General features: G+C 42.6%; 1 protein-coding gene across 1 annotated transcript; it reads left to right on the top strand.

Annotated features, from left to right (window-relative positions):
* The first annotated feature begins 462 nt into the window (after nt 1-462).
* LOC117048417 (cytochrome P450 4B1-like) lies at nt 463-26,832 on the top strand. The gene is made up of 12 exons (XM_033152213.1): nt 463-733; nt 2,589-2,730; nt 10,206-10,250; nt 11,722-11,849; nt 13,649-13,773; nt 15,001-15,152; nt 20,591-20,697; nt 20,929-21,119; nt 21,869-22,002; nt 22,907-22,971; nt 24,970-25,052; nt 26,619-26,832. The coding sequence occupies exons 1-12, from the start codon at nt 548-550 to the stop codon at nt 26,785-26,787; spliced, it is 1,527 nt and encodes a 508-aa protein (XP_033008104.1). The 5' UTR covers nt 463-547; the 3' UTR covers nt 26,788-26,832.

Below are 26,832 nucleotides of genomic sequence, written 5' to 3'. Positions count from 1 at the left end.
GCATGCATGCACACGAAAGCCTATACCAAGAACAAACTCAGTTGGTCTCTAAGGTGCTACTGGAAAGAATTTTCTATTTTGTTTCGACATTGAAGGCAGAACACATACACGTACCGGTACATAGGCATGCACTTGTAAGGCAAGTGTTGCTGAGTTCAGCCCTAACTGATGGATGCACCTGTACCCTTTGCAATTGCACTCTAACACCCACCCAATCTGAATGCTGGGTGGAGGGAGGTACAGTAAATGATAAGAGTAGAGATTAGCCTCTTGCACGTTACATTGCTTAGCTCGTTCACGCTGCACTAGAACTTAAGCAAAGCCTCAGAATGCTGATCTCCACCCCTGTTTTGTTTGTTTTCGTATGTTTGCTCACTTTGGAAGTGGTGCTGCGCTTCATTCCAGCCTGCTGAAATATGATCTCTAGGGTGTACCCGCCTATTTGTTTCATATATGGCATTACTTCAGGATTGCATATGAGCTGCATCCAGCCATACTTCAACCAAGAGACCCAGAAGCTGCTTCCAGGGAATTCATATTGAGCAAAATGCAACTCGCCTTGCCTGGACTGGGGTTAAACCTTTACCTGTTTTTTTATGCAGCTGCTACCTTCTGTCTGATCAGCATGCTCCTGAAAGTCATCCAGCTATACCAAAGGAGGCAAAAGCTGATCAGATCTTTGGAGAGCTTCCCAGGGCCACCGAAGCATTGGTTTTATGGACACACCAATGAGGTAGGACTTCTTCATCCCATCCAGTAGAACTCAAAAAAAAGTGAGCGATTGTAATGTTTTGGTGACATTTGTGGAGCAGCTCACCCCAAATGTAATGCTGTTGCCATTGTTGGTACATCAGACTTTTTGTGAGCAGCTACAATGCGAGTGGCAAAGGGCAAAGTAGACATTATGGTGCCATGACCTATGTGTTAGAATGTGAGCTAGATTCCTGTAAAGCAGGCTGTAATTTCACATACAGAGAGGCAGACATGAGACGAATGCTAGAAGTGCCTATCTGTACTTTACCCCAGAAGCTGCTTGTCCCTAGCTATGGTGCTGTCGCCTTCTGGTTCAGCACCCACTTCCTATTCAGCCCACTCATATACTATCTTAAATCAGCCATTTCTCACATTATAGGAATTTGGTGATTTGATTCTAACACAGGGATATGTCACCATGACACTGAGGTTGCTTCCAGGCTGTTGCTGTTTGGAGAAAGGTACTAGGTTTAGGAGAGAAACTTAAATGGGGTACAAATTACAGGATTAAGGGGATAGTTTTGGAACGTATCTGATATGAAGAAGCCCAATGCTTATTGTGGAGTGAGAGATTCCCAGTGGCCTGGGGACTTTGTGTTTTAAAGCAGGCTTGAAATGTTTCTGATCAGAGAGAATGCTGAATCTCCAAGGAAATGGAGCCCTGGTGCGACGAACCTCCACCACAGACTCTCCCCTTGTTACTAAGTTATGTTTTTAATCAGGTGTTCTGGGTCAAATTAACACGCACCCCACCTGTCCCTTTGAGGTCTGTCTGTTATTGTCTTTCCCTTTGATTAATAAACTGGGAATTTCTTAGTAACGGGAGTTTTCCTGTCCAGCGGCCATGGCCGGTTATTTCCACTGCTCTGGGCTTTGGGGTTTAACCTCTCCTTTGCCTATAGTTCGGGGCCTCTCTTTGTTAGATCCCCTCACTATACCAGTTGACTAAGCCCTCTTAGCAACTCTGTGGCAATCCCAGGTTTTCCGCCCACTAGCCCCTCCTGAGGGAACTCTAAGACACAAACTATCGCCTTTCAGATTAGTTTTGCCCTTTACCTGAATTCCCCTCCTCAAGAGCTTATATAACCTGCTGGACCAAAAGAACGACGACTTGGCTCAAAAACAAGAGATCTTTATTTAGTACAGAGCATAACGGTTTCAGTATAGGTTCATAAGCTTAGTTTGTTAACAGTGTAGATTCTTTGTTTCATCAACATAAACACATCTTTAACTTTCCTAACCTAACCTAAACCTAACCTCGCCCCACACCCTCCTTCTTCAGTCACCACTCTCCAACCCTCTCACACCCTCACACAATCAACCTCCTCTAACGGCTGCTCCCTCCTTTTAAATAGCGGAATGTCCCACCTCCCAAGGGTGTCTGCCACTCTAACTGGGGAGTCCATTAACCCTTAAAACTCCATGGGTCTCTAAACAGCACCTAACTATGACCTGATTCATCACACCTGGTCATGGAGATCTATATTATGCAGTAGCCCAAAACTTGTTTAGGGGTCTAAGAGCATATGCACTTCCTTGTTCTGTTTGCTCATGCAGATCTGCATCAGATACAGAGCTGGAAATTAGGAATCAGCTTCATCTCATGCCTGATCAAAGACTTCGGAAAACTAAAAAAAACTTGTTTGTTACTTCACAATGTTTTAGTTGGATAGTCTGGGTAGAATTCGTTTTACCAGTGTAAAGCTTCTGAGACCATCTTTATATGTAATGTTTATCAGGCTGACTTAGGACCCTGAGATGGCCTGGACAGTAGGAAGCCCATACCTAGTTCACTATAATAGCATTGATTGAATTTTTGTCCCCAATTGCCACAGCTTGGTCGAATTGGAGAACTTGCCACAATGGTGTCATGGTCGGAGAGATATCCCAACGGTCATCCCTTGTGGTTTGGAGCTTTCTTGGGGTTTCTCAATATCTACCATCCAGATTACGCCAAGGCCATATACAGCAGAGGAGGTAACGAAATGGTCCATTTTAAGGCAATATCTGTACATCTCCTATCTGTACACTCAGTGTCATTTGGTAGCTAAGCTCTATTCATGGGGGACCTGTGGCCCTGCACTTGTTCTTGGACTTCTGTTGCCATCAGCTCCAGCCAACATTTCCAATGGTCAGGGATGATGGGAGTTGTAGTCCAACATCTGTAGCAGCCCAGGTTTCTCATCACTGTTATGTTGTAAGAGCTTAGCTGTAGAAACATAGGAAGCTGCTTATACTGAGTAAGAAAATTGGCCAATCTAGCTCAGCATTGTCTACATTGACTGTCAGTGGTTCTCCAGGGTCTCAGACTTGGGTCTCTCTCAATCCTAACTGGAGATGCCAAGGCTTGAACATGGGACCTTCTGCATGTGAAGCAGATGCCCCACAATTGAGCTATAACCCTTCCCTTAGGTGTGTCTGCACTCATCACTCCCCTCTGAAGTTGCTCCCTATAGACCAGTAGCTTGACTGACTTGTTTTTCTATTTGGCAAGCCAAAATAAACCAAATAAAACAAAACCAACAACTATATTATAAACCAAACCAAACCAAACCAAACCAAACCAAACCAAACCAAACCAAACCAAACCAAACCAAAACCAACAGCCATTTTAGCCCAGGAAACCCAGGAAGGAGTGAAAACTATTGCAAGTATCATTATAGAATTATATGTGAGATAGCAAACATTAACTTGTCTCACTCGGTAACTGATTGAGATTGAGCGGGAAATTACCTCTGAGATACAGGGGTTGCACTCTTTCTCCAGAAAGAGCTCGTTGTTCAGGGGAAGCCATAACCATGTCACTTCTTTGAATCATTCTGAGTGTTAGTCTCTGTGTTTTGCACTTACTATCATACTTTCTCATACCATTTTGCAGGTTTCAACTTGTTAAACTTGCCTTGAACTTGCAGCAAGCCCCAACTTACCTGAAAGGCATAGAAGTTGGCATTTTATAATAAAAGACGAGTAGGCCTGGCACTCTTCTATTGCAACCCTCTAGTTTGCTCTATTGGCATCAATGCTGAGTCTTCTCTCCCCCTTCCTCCCTGGTCCAGGTCAATGGTAGAACTACCAAGTATTCTTACTAGCCTATGGTTATGAAAAGCTACTGTATTTTTCGCTCCATAGGACGCACCGGACCATAGGGCGCACCTCATTTTTAGAGGAGGAAACAAGAAGAAAAAAATATTTTTCTGGTTTTCCTCCTCTAAAAGCCCTTTTTTGTTTTTGTTTTTTTGTTTTTTGAGGATCAGCTAAAAGTTTTGCAGCTTTTTTGCAAAGGGAAAAGCCCTGGCTTTTTTGAGGATCAGCTAAAAGTTTTGCAGCTTTTTTTGCAAAGGGAAAAGCCCTGGTTGGTTGGTTTTTTTTGTTTTTTTTTTAGGATCAGCTAAAGGTTTTGCAGCTTTTTTTGCAAAGGGGGAAAAGCAAAGCTCCTTTTGCAAAGGGGGAAAAGCAAAGAGGAAAAGCCCCATTTTTATGGGGTTTAACTCACATTTCTGAAAAATCTTAAGGAAAGGGAGCTGTTTCTACTGTTTCCAGACAGATAATCTAATCAGCCAGTCACCTGTCCTGGGGAAACAAACAACCTCCCTCTGCAGCACATTCAACAAAGGAGGGTGGGGCTGAAAGGGAGCCGGGACTCTTATCTCTCTCCCGATTTCTTGCTTATCAGCTGCTGAGCGGGGTCCTTTCAACACTCCCTTCTCTCTTTGTAAAATAAAAAGCACAATCTGCTTTTGGCCCCTGAGCAATTCAGCTCCAGGGACCACCACTCGCTCCATAAGACGCACAGGTATTTCCCCTTACTTTTTAGGAGGAAAAAAGTGTGTCGTATGCAGCGAAAAATACGGTACATACCCAGGTTTCCGGTTGTGCACGGCGGGAAATGGCTGACTAATAACATCTCTCCCGACCCCCACGGGGAATTTCCGAGGCTGTGATGGGAGTAAGCAGCCTCCCAACCTTCCCAGGAGTGTGGGAAGGACTGCCTCGCCCGCAGATGCCCCTTAAACCTGCTCCGACCCTGGTGGGAAGGAGCGGGGGGGGGCAAAGGGCGGATAGCACCCATGGGGAGAGGACCTCCTGGAGGCCACCCCGACAGTGCACGATCCCCAATGCTTTAAAATATAAATTAGTGAGAAGTCTTGGGCATGCTTCAAACAAAGGAGGAAAAAGTATTTTGTTAAAAAAACTCAGCCACTGAACAGCCAAGAAGGAAAACAAAGGAAAGAAGATTTTATCATCGTATCGGTATGTGGAAGCAGGACAGAAAGGGGGCGGGGAGCCTCGGACTCTGTGATTGTATTTTGCTTTACTATTTTATATAACGGACATACACCCCCCCCCGGAAGACCCAACTTCACTATGCATAACAAGTGAGATTTGAAAGACTGATAATTTGATTTCGGTTGAGAAGATTTGACAATATAAACATAAACTGTGTGTGAATTAAAATAAACAATGAACAATGCTATCCCTATGTGATAATGAGCTATACCGTTAATACTTGGAAGAGGATCAAAGCGTTTTTATATGCTGATTTTGGCAAAGAGAGAACCCCTTAGACACTGACTGATCTTAATTGGAGGAACTTGGACGGTTTCCCAGGAATGACGCAGTTGAAATAGATAAACCCGGGCTGCACAACACAGAATTAGAAGGAGAAGAAAGCAAAAAAAAAAAAAAAAAAACCCTCTACAATATATGACACTTTTAATACAACTGGCTAATTCTCCTGAAAGATATAAGTGGAAGCAGACGGGTGAATAACAGCTGTGGAAAAAGATGTTTGGATGTTATCGGGAGAGAATGAAGATGGTGGCTGTCCGTGATTAGGCTTTTGGAGTCAGAGAGTCAAGGGGCAAAGTGATTGTATGGTGGTGAAATATGGACTTAAATCCACACAGAGACATTGTTTGCTTTGATTTATATTGCTTGTTGGAATACATCAGAGGCTGTGAAAATATTGAAGGACAGAAAACAAAGGACAATAGTTGATCAGACACCTCCGGAGTTTGAAGCATGGGAACCCCTCCCCCCCAAATAAATTTAAATAATAATTTGGTAGATTTGGAACTTTTCTTTTTTTATTGATAATTGGATAGATAATTTGGAATGTAATCTGGAATGTTTCAATGTGATTCTGTTATAATGGAAACTCTAATAAAAATGATTTGGCAAAAAAAGAAAAGCTACATACCCAACACAGCTCAGCATGAAAGGTTGACTAGGATTGTACAGATAGTGTAATCAGGAACAGAAATCCAGACCTCGAAGGTGAAAAGCTACAATTCCATTTTAGCAATTACAGAGGCAATGTAAATGCCTATAGTTAAAAAAACACCTGCCCATAGGGTGTCTGCCACAACAGGAAAAATATTTAAGGATCTGCAAGGGCTCACAACAATGTGATACCTTCAGCAGAGGAGGGGTGATGACCAGCCATTCAGTTTCCAGGTGGAAACAAGCCAGGAATCAGCCCAAGGCAAAGCTTCATCCTTTGAACAGGCACCTGTCTGATCATAGAATCATAGAGTTGGAAGGGACCCCGAGGATCATCTAGTCTAACCCCTGCAATGCAGGAATATGCAGCTGTCCCATATGGGGATTGAACCTGCTACCTTGGCCTTATCAGCACCATGCTCTAACCAGCTGAGCTATCCATCCTGCTGCCTATTTATTGTTCAGTGAGTTCTTGTTTAAAGCTCTGTCTACAATTAGCACAGTTGGAAGTAACTGTGTCCGATGATTCTCATTTGCTTTTCTTCCCCCCTTTTCTCCATATGCAATAATCTTTTTTTCTCTTGCGCTTGCAAAACAAATGATTAATGGTCCCAGTGTGCCCTTGCATTCTTTCTTTGTTTACATGCTATAGTTACTACATAAATGCCATGTGGAAAATGTTTTTCTTAAGCATCTGGCTAAAAGTGGAAAGTCTCTCTAAAACATGGAACAAAGCCATGGCCTTAACTTATTGTACTGAAACATCAGTTTGCCTGGCCTAAATATCATCCTGTCATTCTCCTGTCATTTGCCCCTGTTGGTGGCACTTTCTCTTTTTCTTAAGGTTCCTTCCAAGTCAAGCCAATGCCGTGTGGCCTTTTTAGGTTTGACTTGTCGGCATCTAATCAAGGTGTAACTCACATATTCCACCCTTCTCTACCTCCATGTTAGCTAAAAGCACAATAGTTTACACAGATTCAGAGCAAGAGCTTCACTCGTATCAGGCCAGGTTGGCTAGGTCTTCAGCGGGTTTGGCTAGACTGAGCAACAGAAGACTAATGTTTTATGTGGTTGATATGCTTCTTGTACCTGCTTTATCACTCAGCAAAATCAGTGCCAGTTCTGGGTTTTGTGGGAACCCTTGGGCTTTGCTCCCTGAGTGTGCCTACCTGCTCTTCCTTTTCACTATTGTCCTCTCACTTCCCTGTGCTGGGCTCAGTTGGCACCATCTTCCAGAGAAAGAGAACACAAGGCATGTTCCTTGTCCTTAATCCTAAACTGCTTGTTTGGAGTTACAGGTAGGTAGCTGTGTTGGTCTGCTGTAGTCAAAACAAAATAAAAAAATAAAAAATTCATTCCAGTAGCACCTTACAGACCAACTAAGTTTGTGCATGCACACGAAAGCTCATACCAAGAACAAACTTAGTTGGTCTCTAAGGTGCTACTTAGCTGGTCTCTAAGGTGCTACTTAGTTGGTCTCTAAGGTGCTACTACTTGTCATTGGTCTCTAAGCAATGACAAACCTAGACAGCATCTTAAAAAGCAAAGACATCACCTTGCCGACAAAGGTCCGTATAGTTAAAGCTATGGTTTTCCCATTAGTAATGTACGGAAGTGAGAGCTGGACCATCAAGAAGGCTGATCGCCGAAGAATTGATGCTTTTGAATTATGGTGCTGGAGGAGACTCTTGAGAGTCCCATGGACTGCAAGAAGATCAAACCTATCCATTCTCAAAGAAATCAGCCCTGAGTGCTCACTAGAAGGACAGATCCTGAAGTTGAGGCTCCAGTACTTTGGCCACCTCATGAGAAGAGAAGACTCCCTAGAAAAGACCCTGATGTTGGGAAAGATGGAGGGCACAAGGAGAAGGGGACGACAGAGGATGAGATGGTTGGACAGTGTTCTCGAAGCTACTAACATGAGTTTGGCCAAACTGCGAGAGGCAGTGAAGGATAGGCGTGCCTGGCGTGCTCTGGTCCATGGGGTCACGAAGAGTCGGACACGACTGAACGACTGAACAACAACAACAAGGTGCTACTGGAAGGATTTTTTTTTGTCATTTTTTATTTTGCTTGTTTGGAGATATCAGATGATCAGGCAGTAATAGCAAGGAGGAGGAAGAAGATGGCCAGGAGGCTCCAGGAATTGGCAGTGAGCCTTCAACTGGGGTGTGAGTTCTCTAGTGATACCAACTGCTGCCTCTGGCCCTGAGTAGAAAGCTAATATTTTGTGTGCTTGGAAAATGTTTGCCAGACCACTTCAACAGCTTTTGAAAGAAAGCTTTATAATAAGGTGTTCTGAGAAGAAACCTGACTCTGTTATGAAGTGGTGTGATAACAGCAGGATTCCTATCCACTACTTTAGCTGAAGGTCACTTCAGCTCTTGACTCTTTTATACCTTCTACGACATTATTATTCCTAATATGTATTTGTAGGAATAATCAGTGGGCTTCGTGTGTTTGTTTTCAGCTCCTTACTAAATATATGAGGTGGCAAAAAGGTTTTCATTTAAACAACAACAACCAACACAGTTTTCCTAGCATTTTTCCAGGTGCCCCTTACTTATTCTTATGTATTCTGAGGATTTTCTGGAGAAAATCCAAATTCTGTTTGGTTTCAAATCCTAGTTCTTAATTAACAGCACTTCTGTAGCAGCAGTTGGCACCTTCCTCTGTTGCCTCCAGCTGTTTTCACTGTTACTTCTGCCTTTGGTTGATAAGATCTTGCATGATCATTCTAGCAAGACAGTAGTGGGAGCTAGTTATAGAGATGCTGGAGAAATTTGATTCTGTAGGCACTTAAAACCAAATTATCAGTTTGGCAGTTTCCGAATTTCTGAACCAAAACATGGCTATCCTTTGAAATGCGCAGGTACCTGAATTTTTGCAATGCAGTATTCTAACAAATGTTTATTAAAAATATATATTTGCAGGAGAGGAAAGGATAAAAGTTCTCTGTTTATCTTCAGCGATGTTTCGCTCTCCTCATTTCACGGAGGAGATGCAAAGGGAGGGAGAAACATTGTTAAAGATCTGGACACAGCATTTCATTCTCCCTATTTATTCTTGGAAGTGCATGTGTGGCATATGCCTATGACAGTATGTATCTTGAGTGTGTGTGAGAGAGGGAGGAGATAATGAAGGGGTGTCAAAACTTTTATCAAAGAGGGCCAGATTTGATCAAGTGAAAAATGCATGAGGGCCGACCAAAGTTGTTGACCTATTTTTAGGATTGAAATTGTTGAGCTTTTTAAAAGGATTTTACCCCAAAGTTGCTGACCTTTTTTTAGAACCACGGGGCACTGGCGGAGGAAGAGGAGTGTGGGGGGAGTTCACTGCCCCTGGCAGCGCGATCCCGGCGGGGTGCCATCGCGGCTGCCCCCCTGCCCGCACTGGGTGCCACTCCCGTGCAGGTGGCGCGCCATGCCCCCAGGACGCACCAGCCACGCCTCTGCCTGCTCTCTGCCCCCTGGTGCCGGAGCATAAAGCTCCACCACTGCCACGGGGAGGAACTGCTTGTGGGGGCCGGATTGAACCGACTGGCAGGCCGGATTCAGCCCCCCAAATGGACTTTGGACATGCCTGAAAGTGTGGAAAGTATGAGTGTGGAAGAGGAAAATGAGTTAGTGTTTCTGGAAGCAGAACTCCCTACTTCTGGCTCTGATGCTTGTCCACCTTGTGATGAAAATGGATGTACAAGAGCATCATGATCAGCATCGTGTATGTGCGCTTTTTAAAAAGCCATATCCTTAGTCATTAATACTGTGTGTGTGTCAACATGATATTTAGAAAGCAACCCAAAATAGAATGTTAAGTTGGAGGCGTACTAATTATAAATTATATGTTTGTGGTTGTTGTTTTTTTAAAAAAACTTTTTTTATATAGATTTAAGGACAACAACAACATATAGATAAGAGGCGGGAAATGAAAATACAATAACCAAACGGGGAAAAGGCAATAATAAGCCATCATTTTTCCATGATAATATTTTTTTTGCAGTTTCGTAAGCGTTCCTTAAATAAAAATAAAAATGCCCTCAGTATTTTGTGTCCATTATTCCATTTTGCTATGCTTTGCCTGTGCTACTTGTCTGCTAATGTTTGTATCCAACCAATGTTAGCCATACTCAGAACAGACCCACTGATTTATTTGTTTTTTATTTTTTTAAAAAATATCCTGCTCTCTTTTTCTGCATTGCTCAATGCACTCATCCTTTTTGAATATTGCAGATCCGAAGGCTCTTGATTTCTACAATTTTTTTCTCCCATGGATTGGTAAGTAGCATTATGCTTTTCGTTATTACATTTTGATCAGGAATCTCCAACTTCTTTAGGCCCTGGGGCACATCTGGAAATCTAAGGAACTGGTAGTGAGTGACCCCAAATACCCATTTCACAAAAGAAAAATTTGAAGGTGCTCAGAACAGTCCCTCCAAACAGAAAAAACAACCTTAAAATGACCTGCACACAGCCTAAAACAAGGAACACACAAAGAAAAGGGTTAAGGGTGGGGAGGTTATCCCTTCAAAAGAAAAGAAAAAGCAAGCAAATATGGGATGGTGAGGGAGCTCTAGCAGGCACCAATGGTCCCATAGTGCCCACAGGTGCCACACCAGGGACTCCAGAGTTAGATGAATTAACTTAACTTAGGGATTCTTCTTGTGGTGCTATCCCTGATTAAATGCGAACAAGGAGTTTCCTCATGCGATGTACTCTACCCATGGCATACTATCAATCTATATGATAAAATCAGAACACCGAGTTCCAAAGAACAGCCAAATAAGAGAAACGCTGATTGGGTTCCACCTGTCTCGGGAGGCAATGGAAGAGGGAGCCTTTGGGGATGAAGTCAAACTGTTGGAGTTACAGAGCCTGCTTTGGCTGTAGAGACCAGTAAAGGAGAGACATGTTTTGTTGCAGCTGGGGCAGATGAAGATGTCCGGTTGTGCCGATGCGGGTGTACAATGGCTTTTCTTCTTTCTGCCCTTCTCCCAGTGGTCATTCCTCCTCTGGTCACTGCTGTGAATATGTACAAATTGTTATTGCATTGGTCCTTGCATTTAATGTATGTGACAGCAACATACCTCAGAAGTGCCAAGGGGATTTAAGCTCTTATTCAAGCAAATTAGTCATTTCTCATTGGACTTTCTGTCCCTTGGCTGACCTCTCATTAGGGGAAGGGCAGCTTTTCACATTCCATTTATGCAATATGTTTTGTTTGTGTTAGAGCACAGGCATCTATTCTAAAGAACTGAGTAATCTTATTGGGAAGACAATGAATGAGCAGCTCCTCAGGCACTTTGGATAAGGTTGCGGTGCATGTCACTAACCATTATGCTAAGTATCTTGTATAATAATGCCCTGTTCAGATTGAAGCCCCTACTGCAATGCAAGCATAGATCCAATTCCTATTAAAGTATACCCCTTTGTTTCCTGTGTTAAAGTCCGCCATCACGACTGCCGTGCCTCCTTTTGTTTGTGCCACTCCTTTCTTCTGCAATTCCAGCAATTGCCATGGTTAAATTATTTGTGGTAACAGGGTGGAGATCAACGTGATGATCCACATTAATGCCAACAATCTCTGTATGTCATTTATTGAGAGTACAAAATGCAGAAGTATTAGTTGCAGGATTAGATGGGTTTTGGCATGGAATTTTAAAGCTTTTTAGCATGCCTCTGTTCAGACATGTTGTGCAGAGATTACAAACAAAAAAGAGATTTGACTAACTTTTTCGTTCCATATTAGGGAAAGGGCTACTGGTATTAGATGGGCCCAAATGGTTCCAGCACCGGCGACTGTTGACTCCTGCATTTCACAGTGATATTTTAAAGTCATACGTGGCACTGATGGTCGATTCCACCAAAGTGATGCTGGTAAGGGCTTAAAACACACACACACACACCTCTCTTATATATAATAGAAGATCTAAGCCAATAGTATTGTGGTTAAACCTGTGCTTTTTTCTGGGGGGATGCAGGGGTACACATACCCCTAAACATTTAGTAAATCTTTGTACTTTTGTCCATTTACTGTATTTATTTCCCCCGCTTTGAACTATAAAATGATGATTTTCTTGAGTCAAAACATTTTTTTAAGGAAAAAAAGCACTGGGTTAAACTATTCCAGCATGGCAATTACACTTTGTGCCCAGGTACCAACCAACCAACCAACCAACCTAGAATTTGGATACCTTGATCAGAAATGTTGATCCTACTCATAGCTTATTCACAAACTTAAAATATCTTGTTGTACTTCTCTGAGCCGTGGGAAGTTCCAGGGGCAGCAGCGCCAAGTTTGATTTCCTTTGGATGAGGGAGTACAAGCCCAGCAATTTCATGCAGCAAGATGAATGTACCTGCTTCAGGCATCACCCTGATGGTGAGATGAAGACATGAATTTATAGCTCTTTAGTATTGGCCCTGAGGGTTGGCTTTGGATTATAGAGTTCTATTTCAGGCAATAAAATGTCTTGGGCTAGCACTGTTAGAAGATTCCAGCATTGCTTTATTTTCAAATACATTTCAAAATCCTTTGCTTTACTTTCTAATACATAAGTGAAATAAATCAGTGAAAACAATGAGACAGTCCTACAAGGTACCATATATGTGGCTCCACGTCAGATCACCCTAAAAAGACTCTGCCTTCAACAGATTCATAGCTTTGCCTCTGCTTCTTCCAAACACACCCACCCACCCTTCCCTTAGCTAGAGGATGAGTGTCACCACTATCCCCAAGCTGCAATGGGTACCTCATACAAACACAAACATTGATTCTCAATTAGCTCTCACTGAGAAAAAGCCGACAGTCACGGAGTATTTTCCAGAAATCTGCCTAACCAAGGAAATGGGTCTCATGGAATTATATTTAGACATATTGTTAAAAATACAGGCAACAATACACACACAAACAACACCACAACAAGGTCACCAACTGCCATCCTTACTTGTGCTATAAGCATAATCTATTAACTCACTAACTGATCATACGTGTGTTGTATGTTGCATAAGATCCGGGAGGGGGGGTCATATATATAGGCACCAGAGGAGCCAACTCCTAGGGGCACAGGTCCCTTAGGCCCACCCAATAAAATATTTGAGGGGGCCATGCACCCCAGGTTGATGGGCATTGCCATTTGAATGGTGCATCATGTGATCAATTGTGTGGGGCAGGGCTTACCCCCATATTTTATTCAAGTAGGCAGCCCTGATAGGCACCTTTAGCTGATTGGAATTTGATCATCAAAGGTTTAAAGGGCTTCCACATCAGAAATAAATGGAAACCACCATACCACAATATATAAAAATAAGAATTCATTGCTTACTACACATGCTAGGTTGGTTTGTACATGAACATAATTGCCCAAATCTGATTGCTCCACTACTGTTTAGATGACTGCCAAGTTCTCTCTCCAATCTATAATTGCTACAAGGAATTTTTTGGTACTTGTGGTTGTAGGTGAAATCACCCAGGTGTCGAATGATTTGCCTAAATGTTTTTACTGTGAATTGTAAATTGTACTAAATAAAGAAATGGATGGTGTGCCCTACTTATTCTCTGTGTGGTTATATGGACATTGCAGCAGCATGGGTGGCTGACTCAAATATGGATGCTAGAAATCTAATAATCTAAGAAATTTCCTTTTGACGTGTGAAACCTTTCTCTCTTACATTAGGATAAATGGGAAAGGCTGATCTCAGAAGATAAATCACTGGATATTTTCCAGCATGTTGGGTCTATGACACTGGACAGCATGTTGAAGTGTATCTTCAGTTATCAGAGCAATTGCCAGCATGACAGGTATCATGAGAATTGGGGGGAGGGAGACAAAGGAGCATCTCCACCCCCATCGTTCAGCCCGGACACTGAGGTCCAATGCCAAGGGCCTTCTGGCAGTTCCCTCACTGTGAGACGTGAAGTTACAGGGCCTTCTTAGTAGTGGTGCCTGCCCTGTGGAATACCCTCCCATCAGATGTTAAGGAAATAAGCAACTATCTTACTTTTAAAAGACATCTGAAGGCAGTCCTGTTTAGGGAAGTTTTTAATGTTTAATGCTGTATTGTGTTTTTAACATTCGGTTGGGTGCCGCCCAGAGTGGCTGGGGACTGACTAAATAAATAAATAAATAAATAAATAAATACTTATAGTAAAGGCAAGGGAAAATTTAACTCCAGTTTATAGATGAACCAGAGAACAATTTGGGTGGTGGTGGAATCACTTCTCGTATAAATCATTGTCTAGTGAGAACCAATTCACGTGAGCATCAGGCGCAGAGAAACTGCTTGAAAGAAGAAGAGTAGAAGAGTTTGGATTTGATATCCCGCTTTATCACTACCCGAAGGTGTCTCAAAGCGGCTAACATTCTCCTTTCCCTTCCTCCCCCACAACAAACACTCTGTGAGGTGAGTGGGGCTGAGAGACTTCAGAGAAGTGTGACTAGCCCAAGGTCACCCAGCAGCTGCATGTGGAGGAGCAGAGACACGAACCCGATTCCCCAGATTACGAGTCTACTGCTCTTAACCACTACACCACACTGGCTCTCTGCACCTGTTCTTTCTAGGCCTATGGGCAGTCTCTCACACGTCCCATGTTACAATCCAGAGTGGAATGGGCCTAACTAATCAATACCCACCAAGAATGCTTGCAGTTGTGCTGCCACAACTGACAGTTGTACTAACAGTCACCTTGGACAAAAATGGGGTTTAGAGACTGGAAAGAAGTTGTCTAGAAACTGTTGGTTCCAGGGTAGTTTTTTTCAGGTGTAGTCACAATTCTCCCTCCTTAGGGACAGGAGGCACCACTTCCTTGGTGTAGTGATTAGGTTAGGACTCAGCCATGATAATTTGCTCTCTCAGACTAATTTGCCTCATAAGGTTGTTGTGAGTATAAAATGGTGATGGTGGGAAAGACTATCTATTTCTTGGAGGACAGGTGGGGTTAGACTGAGTGTGATAAACTATATTGCTTTGTATTGTGCCTGTTAAAAATAATCACCTCTCAATTAAACTCTTTCTTTCACTCCTCTAGTAAGAATACATATGTCCAAGCAATTAGTGACCTCAGTTGTTTGATGCAGGAAAGAATACAGACATTTCTCTATCACAATGATCTAATCTATCACATCTGTCCTCATGGATACCGTTTCTTCAAGGCTTGCAGAATAGCCCATCGCCACACAGGTATTTCCTTTGGTTCTTCTCTTCAGTGGAGGGATCTACACCTGTACGTACATAGCTAAGGTAGCAAGCCTAACCCCACTTACATGGAAGTAAGCCTTATTGAATTAAATGGATCTTACTTCTGAGCAGATATGGTTAGGCTTGTGTGATAACACCCCAAGGGCATGGGTAGCTAGCTGCCAGGCCCCAGGCAGAACCCAACTGCAAAATTTAATCTGCAGAAAGTCAACCTGGGCTCTCCTGGGGGGTGAAAGGGATGCTGAGCAATTCTGGTGCCTCTCAGGGGTTTCCTAAACCCTTGACTTTTCAACAGTGGCAATTCAGCTATGTAAGATCTTTTTTATTCACCCACATTATTTGTTGTTGTTCAGTCGTTCAGTCGTGTCCGACTCTTCGTGACCCCATGGACCAGAGCACGCCAGGCACGCCTATCATTCACTGCCTCCCGCAGTTTGGCCAAACTCATGTTAGTAGCTTCGAGAATACTGTCCAACCATCTCATCCTTTGTCGTCCCCTTCTCCTTGTGCCCTCCATCTTTCCCAACATCAGGGTCTTTTCCAGGGAGTCTTCTCTTCTCATTAGGTGGCCAAAGTACTGGAGCCTCAACTTCAGGATCTGTCCTTCTGGTGAGCACTCAGGGCCGATTTCCTTGAGAATGGATAGGTTTGATCTTCTTGCAATCCATGGGACTCTCAAGAGTCTCCTCCAGCACCATAATTCAAAAGCATCAATTCTTCGGCGATCAGCCTTCTTGATGGTCCAGCTCTCACTTCCGTACATTACTACTGGGAAAACCATAGCTTTAACTATACGGACCACATTATTTACCTGTGTTGTAAATCTGGACCATAAACTATTTGATGCTGCCTTTATGTAAGGATGTCTTTATTGCTGCCTCTTATTGATTATTGCTGGTTTCTGATGATTGCATACTGCATTTTAAACATTTTGTTGTAAGGCATTCAGGTAACGTAGCCATATTTCAAAAATACAGACACAAAGGTTTTTGAGCTTTTTGGGCAAAGTTTTGGAGCTACTTTTAACGGAATCCGCTGAAATCTACACTTACGACGTATTCCGGACATATGGCAACCCTAATGTTTACTGATGGGCAGGTATCAACATTGAATGAATGAATGAAAAGTGGGCGGTATCCAGCTAAGGATGCAATCCACACACCCTTTGCTCCCCATGGTTGGGGGTTGGATTGGGCCCCTTCACCCAGCCTTCCAACCTTTGGCAGCTTTCACATGTAGAGTGATGCCAGCATTACTCTGCTGGTATGGAGCTTCTCCTTCCAGCCACTGAATGGGTGGGTGGGCAGAAGTGTTACTGGTGGGAACCCCACTAGTGGCAACCAGTGAAAAGCCCCAATATTGGGAGGGGGGAGTATTCCAGGGACAGGGAGGGACTGAGCTGGCCTGGGATCTGTTGGCTCCCAGGCTCTTCCCACTGCTGTCATGTAACAGCTTCTGGCCTGATCAGTGCACCAGCTACTGGTTGGTGCAAAAATTGGTCTGCCTCCAATTTCTGCTCTGGCTGGCCCTGCCCCTCAGTTAAGCCCCACTGGACAGCCTAAAACCCTGGGTTTGCTCTGAGAATGGCTTAGTTAAATGCCACCCAAAATAAACTGATGTGTAGACTTTTTTTTTTAAAGAATATTTGACAGTTGATAACATGTGAGGTTTCATATTCCTGACAAAATCAAGTCAATCAAAAGATGCTAGCAAGTCTAAAGTATGTGAGTTTCCAAATTTATTTATTTTTTAACAGAATTTATTGACATTTTGATAATATAACACAAACCCAACCCCACACCTACAAATACCAAAACAAATACATATACACATAATGTCAGGATTCTTCTTCTTATCTATATACTTTACAAAAAAAAAAAAATTCTAGTTCTGAATCTTGACGTTTGACTTCCCCCGCCTATACACCTTCGATTTTAAATCAATATACCATTTTCTTAACAACTTTTCTCTATAAAAAATTTAACTTTACTTAAAAAAGAAAAAACACCATTGTCTTAATCTTTGCATTATAACCTAAATCTTAACCAAGTATTCTTATAGCTAAACTTATTTCTTCTGTCCTTTATCATGCTGCTTATAACTTAAAATTCAATATCTCCTTACTTATTTAAAATAAACTTGTAATTAACAGACTTCACACTCCGATTTCGGATACCATGGCAGACCATTCAGATTATACATTTGAGGCTTCAACCCACTCCCCCTCTGTCCATTGTCCTTTTCTGTCTTTCTCCACAGCCAAGTCCCTCATTGTCTTCCTCTGAGTGTCCACAGATCCAGGCAGCGTCCACATCAAACCCAGCATCGAGCCTCAGGGCGTTCCACATCTCCATTCTGGGCGATTCTTTTGCTCCTTCTTCTTGTAGAAATCTTAATTCCATGTCTCTTGCCCCCGAGCTGCCACCTCGGGGTCTGGATATTGTAAATTTTCCTGTTTCAGGTTCCTTTTCCATTCGCCCAGCCATTTCCGACCATCCTCCAAGCGCCCCTCCCAGCTCTTTGCCAAGGCTTGATTCCATTGTGTAGAACTTTTGAAAAGCCTCCTCTGTGGAAAGTACATCCTTTTTATGAATAATTCCACTCAAGACCTGTAGTTTCCGATTAAGCAATTCCATCTGCAAAATAGTGAGCATTTCCTCATCCCTTAAATCAGAGCTCGATGCCAGTGCGATCACAAAGTCCAGCATTTTGAGAGAGAGGGTGAGTATCAGATTTCAGTTCCTGTCTCTTCCTTCCTTTGTCTCAATTTTTCCCACGACAAACCAAGTCGCCGCCATTTCTCCGAAGCCGGAGTATAAAGACCAAAACTTCAAACGGAGATATTTTTTCCCCAATTAACCCCCGAAGGGAGATCTCAACAGACTCAGTTTTCAAATTCCAAGTACTTTCTATAATTGTTGTAGCAGCAGTCACTTAAAGGGTTAATCTCTTTCACCACTCGAAGGGAGGGAGGCGGGCTGCCTTTCTTCTTTCCCCCAGAGCATTCCAGGAATACAAAGAGTCAATCAATTACTCACAGCCTCAGGGTTCTTATCAGCTCCTTGATGACAGGTAGAACTTAGACGCTCATCACAGGCTTTGCCGCCGCATTTCCATCCCGGTTGGGGCATGTCCCCTATAGCCCGGCTCCGTAGTCCCTTCACCCCCACTCCCCCTTTACAGGGGGCGCGGGGGAAGGGTTCGGAGCCACAACGGGCACAGCCGGGGAGCCCAGGGCACGGGACGCTCTTCCCGCACCCCAACCGGAGCCCCGCTATGCGGCTGCAGGGCTCCTGACCCCCGGGATGAACTGGGTGCTTCGCAGCCGAAGCAACCCACGACCACCCATAATGGCGTCAGCCGCCGGAAGTCGTGAGTTTCCAAATTTAAGGTTAAGGTTTTACATTTCAAACTCAAAATGTCCCATCCAAACTAAATAGCAATGTTTGGAAATATTTGTTTGCAAATATTTGTTTAAGCAGGTATAGTAAGAACAGTCCTAACCTTGGACTCAGCTTTGTTGTTGTTCAGTCGTTCAGTCGTGTCCGACTCTTCATGACCCCATGGACCAGAGCACGCCAGGCACGTCTATCTTTCACTGCCTTCCGCAGTTTGGCCAAACTCATGCTAGTTGCTTCGAGAACACTGTCCAACCATCTCATCCTCTGTCGTCCCCTTCTCCTTGTGCCCTCCATCTTTCCCAACTTAAGGGTCTTTTCTAGGGAGTCTTCTCTTCTCATGAGGTGGCCAAAGTACTGGAGCCTCAACTTCAGGATCCTGTCCTTCCAGTGAGCACTCAGGCCTGATTTCTTTGAGAATGGATAAGCTTGATCTTTTTGCAGTCCATGGGACTCTCAAGAGTCTCCTCCAGCACCATAATTCAAAAGCATCAATTCTTCGGCGATCAGTCTTCTTTATGGGTGTACTCAGCCAAACAGCTACAAAGAAAACATTTTAAGTGCAATATACAATATGACACTAGATGGCGATGGCGAGCCTTACGGAAAATTCAATGTATTTTTAAAAATGTTTTTAAAAGAAGCATTTTCAGAATGGTTTTTTTTTTGAATATTTTATTTGTTGAATATAAGAACAACATATAATCAAATACAAGCAAACAAACACAGTTTCCCCCTACCCCCCCCAAAACAGCCCCAACTACGTCCAACTAATTACATTAGTAATATAATCAACTAAAAATTATTTCTACAGTTGCTGGTTTAAAAAATCTCATTCCACATGCTCCCATGTGTCTTAGGTGGTTTAAAGCATGTTCTTTCTTTGACGCATATATAATAAAGGAGGACCATGTTTTGTAAAAGTTATGTAGTTTCTCACATTGTTTTCTTTCACGTACCCTTTCTGTTAACTTTTCCATCAAAATTAATTCTCAGACATAAGCATACCAAACATCATATAGGTTCACGTTTAATGCCCTCCAGTGTCTAGCAACAGCAAGACATGCTGCAGTTATAAGATGTACAATTAAGTCTTTGTCTCTAAGATTTTGTGCTTCAACTGCAAATATAGAAAGCAGTGCTATTTTGGGATCTAAATTGATCGATTGAGATGTAATTTGTTCCATTTCCTGAAATATTTTTGACCAGAGGTTTTTAATCAATGGGAACTTCCACCACATGTGTATAAATGTTCCTTCATTCCCACAATTTCTACAACATTGTGGAGGAAATTGCTATTTTGCTTAGCAATGTGGGATGTAAGTACCATCTGTGGGTTAGCTTTAAGGTATTTTCTTTTATTCGGGCAGAAATAGCTTGAAAGGGGGCTTTTTGCCACATTCCTTCCCACAAACCATCATCAATCCTTTCTCCCAAGTGTCCTTCCCATCTAGTCTTCAACATGGAGGGCTTTGAGATTGAGAAATTTACAATTGCTTTATAGATTAAAGCAATTAGACCTTTACCTCTAGGGTCTGTGGTATATAAAATATTTTCAGATGCAGTGACTTTGTCCCTTGTTTGCAGATTTCTGTGCTACTTATAAAATGGATGACTTAATGGATTACCATCCAATTGTGGGAAAAGTTTTGAACCTTTTCTTGTAGTATTAATCCAGACAAAGGGGTGTTTTCTTTGTAAAAGTCTTTAAGCCAAAACAGGTCCATATTTTCCCATTTTTCAAAGGGGAATGTTCTGTCTCTATTATAGAAAGTAGGGTGAAATGCCAATGGTATTACAGGGGAAGGCTGAGAGGCCATCCGTGGGAACCATTTCTTCCAACCTTTTAGATTAGATAGAATGTTTTTTATATGTGTGTAGATTCCACCCTTAAGTCCTGTCCCACTGTGGGAATTTCTTCATCCTTTTAAAGTTAGTAACATACAGAAAATTACTTAGAAGCAGTGAATGTCATGACAACTGTTTGGGAAAATTATTAGATTTATTACTTTTTTGACACAGAAAAGGTGATTAGGGAAAGAAAGGGGCTCCTCAAAGATGAACGGGAACTTGAGAAGATCCAAAAGAAGAGATATCTAGACTTTCTGGATATTCTTCTCTGTGCCAGGGTGAGTAAAAGCCACATCATGTATTTCCAGAAAAGGGATATGTGCACGCATGCAACCAACAGTCCTGTCCCTTAGATACATCGGTTTACAGTGTTTCTATCTCAGTGCCCAAGCCAAAAAGGGCTTCCAGAGTGTCTTACTTAAAATAATCAATAATCCCATGAAGGAGGCAAGTGGTAAACAAAGCAAGTCTTCCATGGCTTTTGACCTCGATCATTCTCCATTTGTCAGGATGCAAATGGCGAGGGATTATCTGATGAAGACATACGTTCTGAGGTGGACACTTTCCTCTTTGAGGGTCATGATACCACCACCAGTGGGATTTCCTGGACCTTATATGCCATGGCCCAGAATCCAGAGCACCAGCAAAAATGCAGGAAGGAGATAAAGGAGATTCTTGGAGAGCGAGAGACTCTGCGCTGGTGAGAACTTCCTTCGCTTGCTATCTTTTTTGTGTGTGTGTGAGGATCCCTGCTGAAGCAGGGCAAGTTTTACTGTTTTCCAAGCAAATCTGTGACTCTCTTGTCAGACCTGAAGTGGAAAAGTTTGGGATTTTTGAAAACCCTGGTTAATACCTGAAAAACTCTTTGGAGAACCAAGATACCACAAAAGTTTCAATTTGCTTCAGAAATTGCAAATAGTGCTGACCCCCATGAATGTGAGAGTGTGTCATGCTTCAGCATTTTGAGATTCATAGTTAATGCTGAAGGTTAATTTGTTTGGGAGAGGTAGACATGTCTCATATTCAAGTTCCTCTTCAGTTATTTCACTGCAAGTATAAATGCAGAATATGCAAGGATGCTCAAATCTCCTTTTGTGTTACTTCTTTTAATATTTGACTTTACTGTCCATGGAATATTTTTGTCTTCTTGTCACTTGCGAATCTTCCTCACAGTTTGTTTGTTTAAATAAAAAATAAAAAATCCTTCCAGTAGCACCTTAGAGACCAACTAAGTTTGTTCTTGGTATGAGCTTTCGTGTGCATGCACACTTCTTCAGATGCACACGAAAGCTCATACCAAGAACAAACTTAGTTGGTCTCTAAGGTGCTGCTGGGAGGGATTTTTTTTATTTTTTATTTTGTTTTGACTACGGCAGACCAACATGGCTACCTACCTGTAACTGGAAGTTTGTTTGTTTGTTTGTTTGTTTGTTTGTTTGTTTGTCCCAGGGATGACCTTAGTAAGATGACCTACACTACAATGTGTATTAAGGAAAGCCTCCGTGTTTATCCTCCTGTTCCTCAGGTGTACCGAGAACTCAACAAACCAGTCACATTTCCTGATGGAAAGACATTGCCTGCAGGTCTGCCTCATTATGTTTGATTATATTTCACAGTATTTTCAGTGACAGACATGAAGGATGGAAACCAAAAGAGTGGCAATGGTGTCCCGATTGTGAGTTTTGTGACAAGTATCTGACATAATGGGGTGATAGGGTTGGCTTGCTCAGTTGTCTTGAAGGATAAAATTCTCTATCTGACTTTGGAGTCATGTGCCCCTAAAAGCTGTTGAGAGGCTTAGAAGTTGTACTACAAAAGTTCTTTGTGTTAGGACAGTGGAACTAAAGAGATGAGACACAAGGTTTGGGGTGTTATTAGGGCAACTTCATTAAACTACAACATTAAGAACTTCTAAGCTGAATAGGAAAAATCTGTGTGGGAAATACACACCCTCTGTCAGGCTCCTAAGTATGCCATATTCAAATTTCAAAGTAGGGCTTGCTAAGATTCTTGCCTCACTGAGGACACGTTTGAACTAGAGAAGCCAATGCCGGGATAAGGCATCTTCATATCTTCCTCTGCAGATATATTTACATATTAAACTATGCACCACTTCGGAAGCTGTTTGTAAAACTGACTGTGGTCAAGGAATGACAAAATAAATAAAAATGAAGTATAAAATCAACCTGAGGACTTCCAGATTAATCTATCTGCTCCATGAGTTCTGGCAAAACTCTTTGTCACCTTAGAGAATGACCATGTCTTAATGAAAGCAGACTCAAATCTCCACTGAGGCATTGTAACCTACATGCAAGTAACTCAAAAACAAATACCACAAAATACATTGGGATGCTGCATCTCAAGCAATCCTTCTCTGGGGCCTTTCTGCAATTCAGCAATGCAGCACTGAAAACACAACTTTGTTATGTGTTCCGTCTTCCACTTACTAAGCAGATATTTCTCTCCTCTCCCTCCAATCCTTAACAGGTGCTTTAATATCCCTGAATATTTATGCTCTTCACAAAAATCCCGAAGTGTGGAAGGATCCTCAGGTATTTATGCTCTGGAGCATTGTTCGGTCAATGGTTTAGAACATGTTGAATGCACACTTAAAGTGTGTTCATTGCACACTGAAAGCAGGTGACTCCTCCCCCAAGAATAATGATCTAGCACCCTTAATATACTACAGCTCCCAGGATTCTTTGGGGGAAATCATGTGCTTTGACTGTGCATGGAATATGTTTTAATATGGATCTGCACTTAGAATCACAGTACCATAGCAGTGTTGCATGCAAAATGGGATAAATGAACAGTTGATCAATTCCTTATGTGTGAGGTGGAGACTTTGGGGATGCTCTAGGATCTGGGCTTTTGGTGTTGTACCTCACTTTTTTTGGGGTGGATCCCTTGAGAATTGTGCAAAATGGGAAGAGTTGGAACATGAACATTTGCTGCAACTTGGGACAACTTAGCATTCCACAGCCTAATGTTGACATGCCCTCCAACACTTGTCTGATAAAAACAGAGATGTCCCATTCCATAATGATCATTTTACTGTTTATAACCCACAAATCTTACTGGGTTAACCCAGCCATTCTGGGCAGCTTCCAACATATATAAAATAATAATAAAACATTCAGCATTAAAAAAAAACAACCTTCCCTATACAGGATTGTCTTCAGACGGCTCAGGGGTTGGAAAACTCAATACCCTCCAACATTTCTCCAGTGAAAATAGAGACATAGGACATAGGAAAAGTGGGACATTCTGGGATAAAATCAGAAACTTCTCTAAATCAGGGACGTGCCTGGAAAATAGGGACACTTGGTGGGTCTGCATTGGTTGCCCTGTGCTGAAGTACAGACAATATCAAGCAGATGCAGCATGGATGCATATTCAGAGCAATGAACATTCTGTGATTGAAAACACAGGAAGGAAAAATAAATAACAATAAAAATTCTTAGCCAAAGTAACTCTGGTTCTGAACCAAGAAAAGAAGAATTCTGCAACCTTTATTTTTTCTGCAAATGATACACATTGTAAAGGTAAAGGTAAAAGGACCCCTGACCATTAGGTCCAGTTGCGGACGACTCTGGGGTTGCGGTGCTCATCTCGCGTTACTGGCTGAGGGAGCCGGCGTACAGCTTCCGGGTCATGTGGCCAGCATGACTAAGCCACTTCTGGCGAACCAGAGCAGCACACGGAAACACTGTTTACCTTCCCGCTAGAGCGGTACCTATTTATCTACTTGCACTTTGGCGTGCTTTCGAACTGCCAGGTCGGCAGGAGCTGAGACCGAGCAATCCCTGTTGCAGGGATTCGTACCGCCGACCTTCTGATCGGCAACCCTAGGCTCTGCAGTTTAACCCACAGCGCCACCCGCATCACGATACACATTATACTCTTGCTTAATTTAACTTGCATAATGTACATTGCTTCTGTTGGCCATGGGGAGCATTTATCTAGGGCACTGAAGTCTCATTTTCTCCCTGCCCACTGGATGGAAACCTTCAGCCACAGCTCGGAGATTTCACCAGACATTGCCACATACTTTTAAGCCCATTTTGCACAGCCTTTTCAGCAGAGCTGTGGGATAGTAGAAAGTAGTATGGAGGAGCCACTGGAATAGAAGACAGTAACCCTGGGATAAAAAGACATTGCCGAAAAAAGCAGTGGCTTTTGGGTAATGAGGAAGGGCTGTAGCTCAGAGTGCAAGCTTGGGATGCAGTACATGCTGGGTTCAACCCCCAGCAACTTTCTACATGTACATCCCTGTTGCCAAACTGAAGGCTAGCCCTTCATGTACATCAGTTGAATTTTGTCTTTGACATCTGACATCTGAATGCATGAACAGACCTCAGTGAAAACCACTGTGCTTTACAAGAGTGAAAGCTCCTCTTGTGATGTTGTAGCTATGATGGTCTCTTCACTTGTGCAATATCACTTGATATTGCAGTAATCCAATGATGAGCATGCATGCATGAAGCAGGTCCAAGTACACCTTGTTGCTGATGCAAGCTGCTGATAACTACCGTCTTACTCTCTTTCAGGTGTTTGATCCTCTAAGGTTTTCACCCGATAATTCATCTCAAAGACATTCCTATGCATTTTTGCCATTTGCTGCTGGACCCAGGTAATACAACTTACGATGTAAAGTTGTTCACTGAAAATAGACAGAAGCAAGAAGAAAGAGAGTCAGCCCAAAGCAAAACTTGATTTATATGATGGATGAGTGAAGTTCATCCTCAGAATTATGGATTGATGCTTGCCTGTGTTTGGTTCTCACTGATACTGTGACAAGGAGAATGGAACAGCCCCCTTCCATGGGATAGAAGGTTTGTTCTCTCTTTCTAGAGGAGCGAACAGAGTCATCTTTCCAGAAAGATTAGCTTTCACCCCTGATAAAGGCGTCCCTGTGTGAGTGTTCTGTTTACTGAGGCTTTAGGACCAATCCACACTCTTTGGGTCACCTCTGCCCCTAAGTCCAGGGTAATCCATGCGGGGTTTTTTCTATGGGTTAAATGCATCCATAGTGAAGCAGTTGTCTGAACACACCACAGATCTTGCTATTAATTTAGCACACTATTGTACTTAGTACATGGATTCATGGATCCTTAAGAAATAGTTTTACTGTGGATATATTCTGCCTGTGATGAAAACAAACACTCAAGATTAAAAATAAACTCAAAATGTGGTTAGTATGAATGGAATATTGTAAGGACTTAGATGGTCATAACTGAGGATCAGGGATCCAAATTCTTCTTTATTTAACCCCTTTATGGAAACACCCCATTGCTTTAGAACAGGGTTTTGCCAAGCTGGCAAAACAGTTCCCATCAGCACGAATTTGCTGGCTGGAGCTGAGGTTCAAAACGGCTGTAGGGCAAAGGCTTCTCTAGAAGTATTCCCACCCCACACCAAAATGTCCCATTTCCCATGTACCATCACCTATTCATTCATTTCATATTCTACTAACCCCTTAGTTCTGCAGCTGGAATAAACAAGGACAGTTGAGCAGCTGGCTGCAAGTTGCAGAAACCACTCAGGTTCAGGGTTTTTGGGGTTTTTGGCACCTGCATTCTTATCTAGACACGCGTACCCAAATGTTTAGAAAGTTTGTATGAGTTTTAATTTGTTTGTAGACTATTCTGTTGTTAGCTTTCTGTATGTTTTAAATCATGGTTGTAAATTTTTATTGTTTTGTCTTGTATGTAAACCACTTTGAGATTTATTTCTACAATCTAGCAGAATAGGTGACTCCCCATACGTGAACTAGTACTGGGAGATAATTAAATAATCCAACTCGTGCCTGGAAATGGCAGGAGAGAGCTATAGAGTCCTCATGGTTCATGCGGAGACCCTCAGCGAGGGCAGAGGAAGCCCCAAAGAAGCCAGAGGTGCAGCAAGGCTTTGTTTGTACTGCCCAGCCTCTCCGTCTAACAGCTGGTGTAGCTGCTGCTTTCCTGTGTGTCCTTCAGCCTCCTGCCAGCCCCAGGATACTTTTGGATACCGTATTTTTGGTGTGGATTGAAGAGAGAGTGACAAAAAGGCATTTAGAGGGGGCTCTGCACCTTATGCGTGCGGGGCGACCCGTGTAAGTGTGGTGAAGCTTATATACGATTCTTATGACATGGAATACTAAATAAAAAAATATTATGGGCCTGTTCAAATTTCAGCTTGAATGTTTTTTCTTCCTCAGGAATTGCATTGGGCAACAGTTTGCTATGATGGAGTTGAAACTGGCGGTTGCTCTGACTTTGCTGCGCTTCCAAGTTGCACCAGATCCTGCTAATCCTCCTCTTGAGAAACCTCAGCTCATCATGCGCTCTTGGAATGGGATACATTTATATTTAAAGAAGCTTGCATAGATTCTCTGTCAACCACAGAACACAACTCTTGTAACTAATAAAACC

This window comes from Lacerta agilis, chromosome 6, assembly GCF_009819535.1.
Source record: "Lacerta agilis isolate rLacAgi1 chromosome 6, rLacAgi1.pri, whole genome shotgun sequence".
In the NCBI taxonomy this organism is placed as follows: Eukaryota; Metazoa; Chordata; class Lepidosauria; order Squamata; family Lacertidae; genus Lacerta; species Lacerta agilis.
The sequence above is the reverse complement of the archived record's forward strand: the minus strand, read 5'-3'. Positions and strand labels throughout refer to the sequence as shown.

Coding starts and splice junctions, on each gene's coding strand:
- LOC117048417 (XM_033152213.1), top strand. CDS start 548: ATGCAACTCGCCTTGCCTGGACTGGGGTTAAACCTTTACCTGTTTTTT. Junction 10,251..11,721: donor TTTTTTTCTCCCATGGATTG/GTAAGTAGCATT, acceptor GTTCCATATTAG/GGAAAGGGCTACTGGTATTA. Junction 25,053..26,618: donor CCATTTGCTGCTGGACCCAG/GTAATACAACTT, acceptor TTTCTTCCTCAG/GAATTGCATTGGGCAACAGT.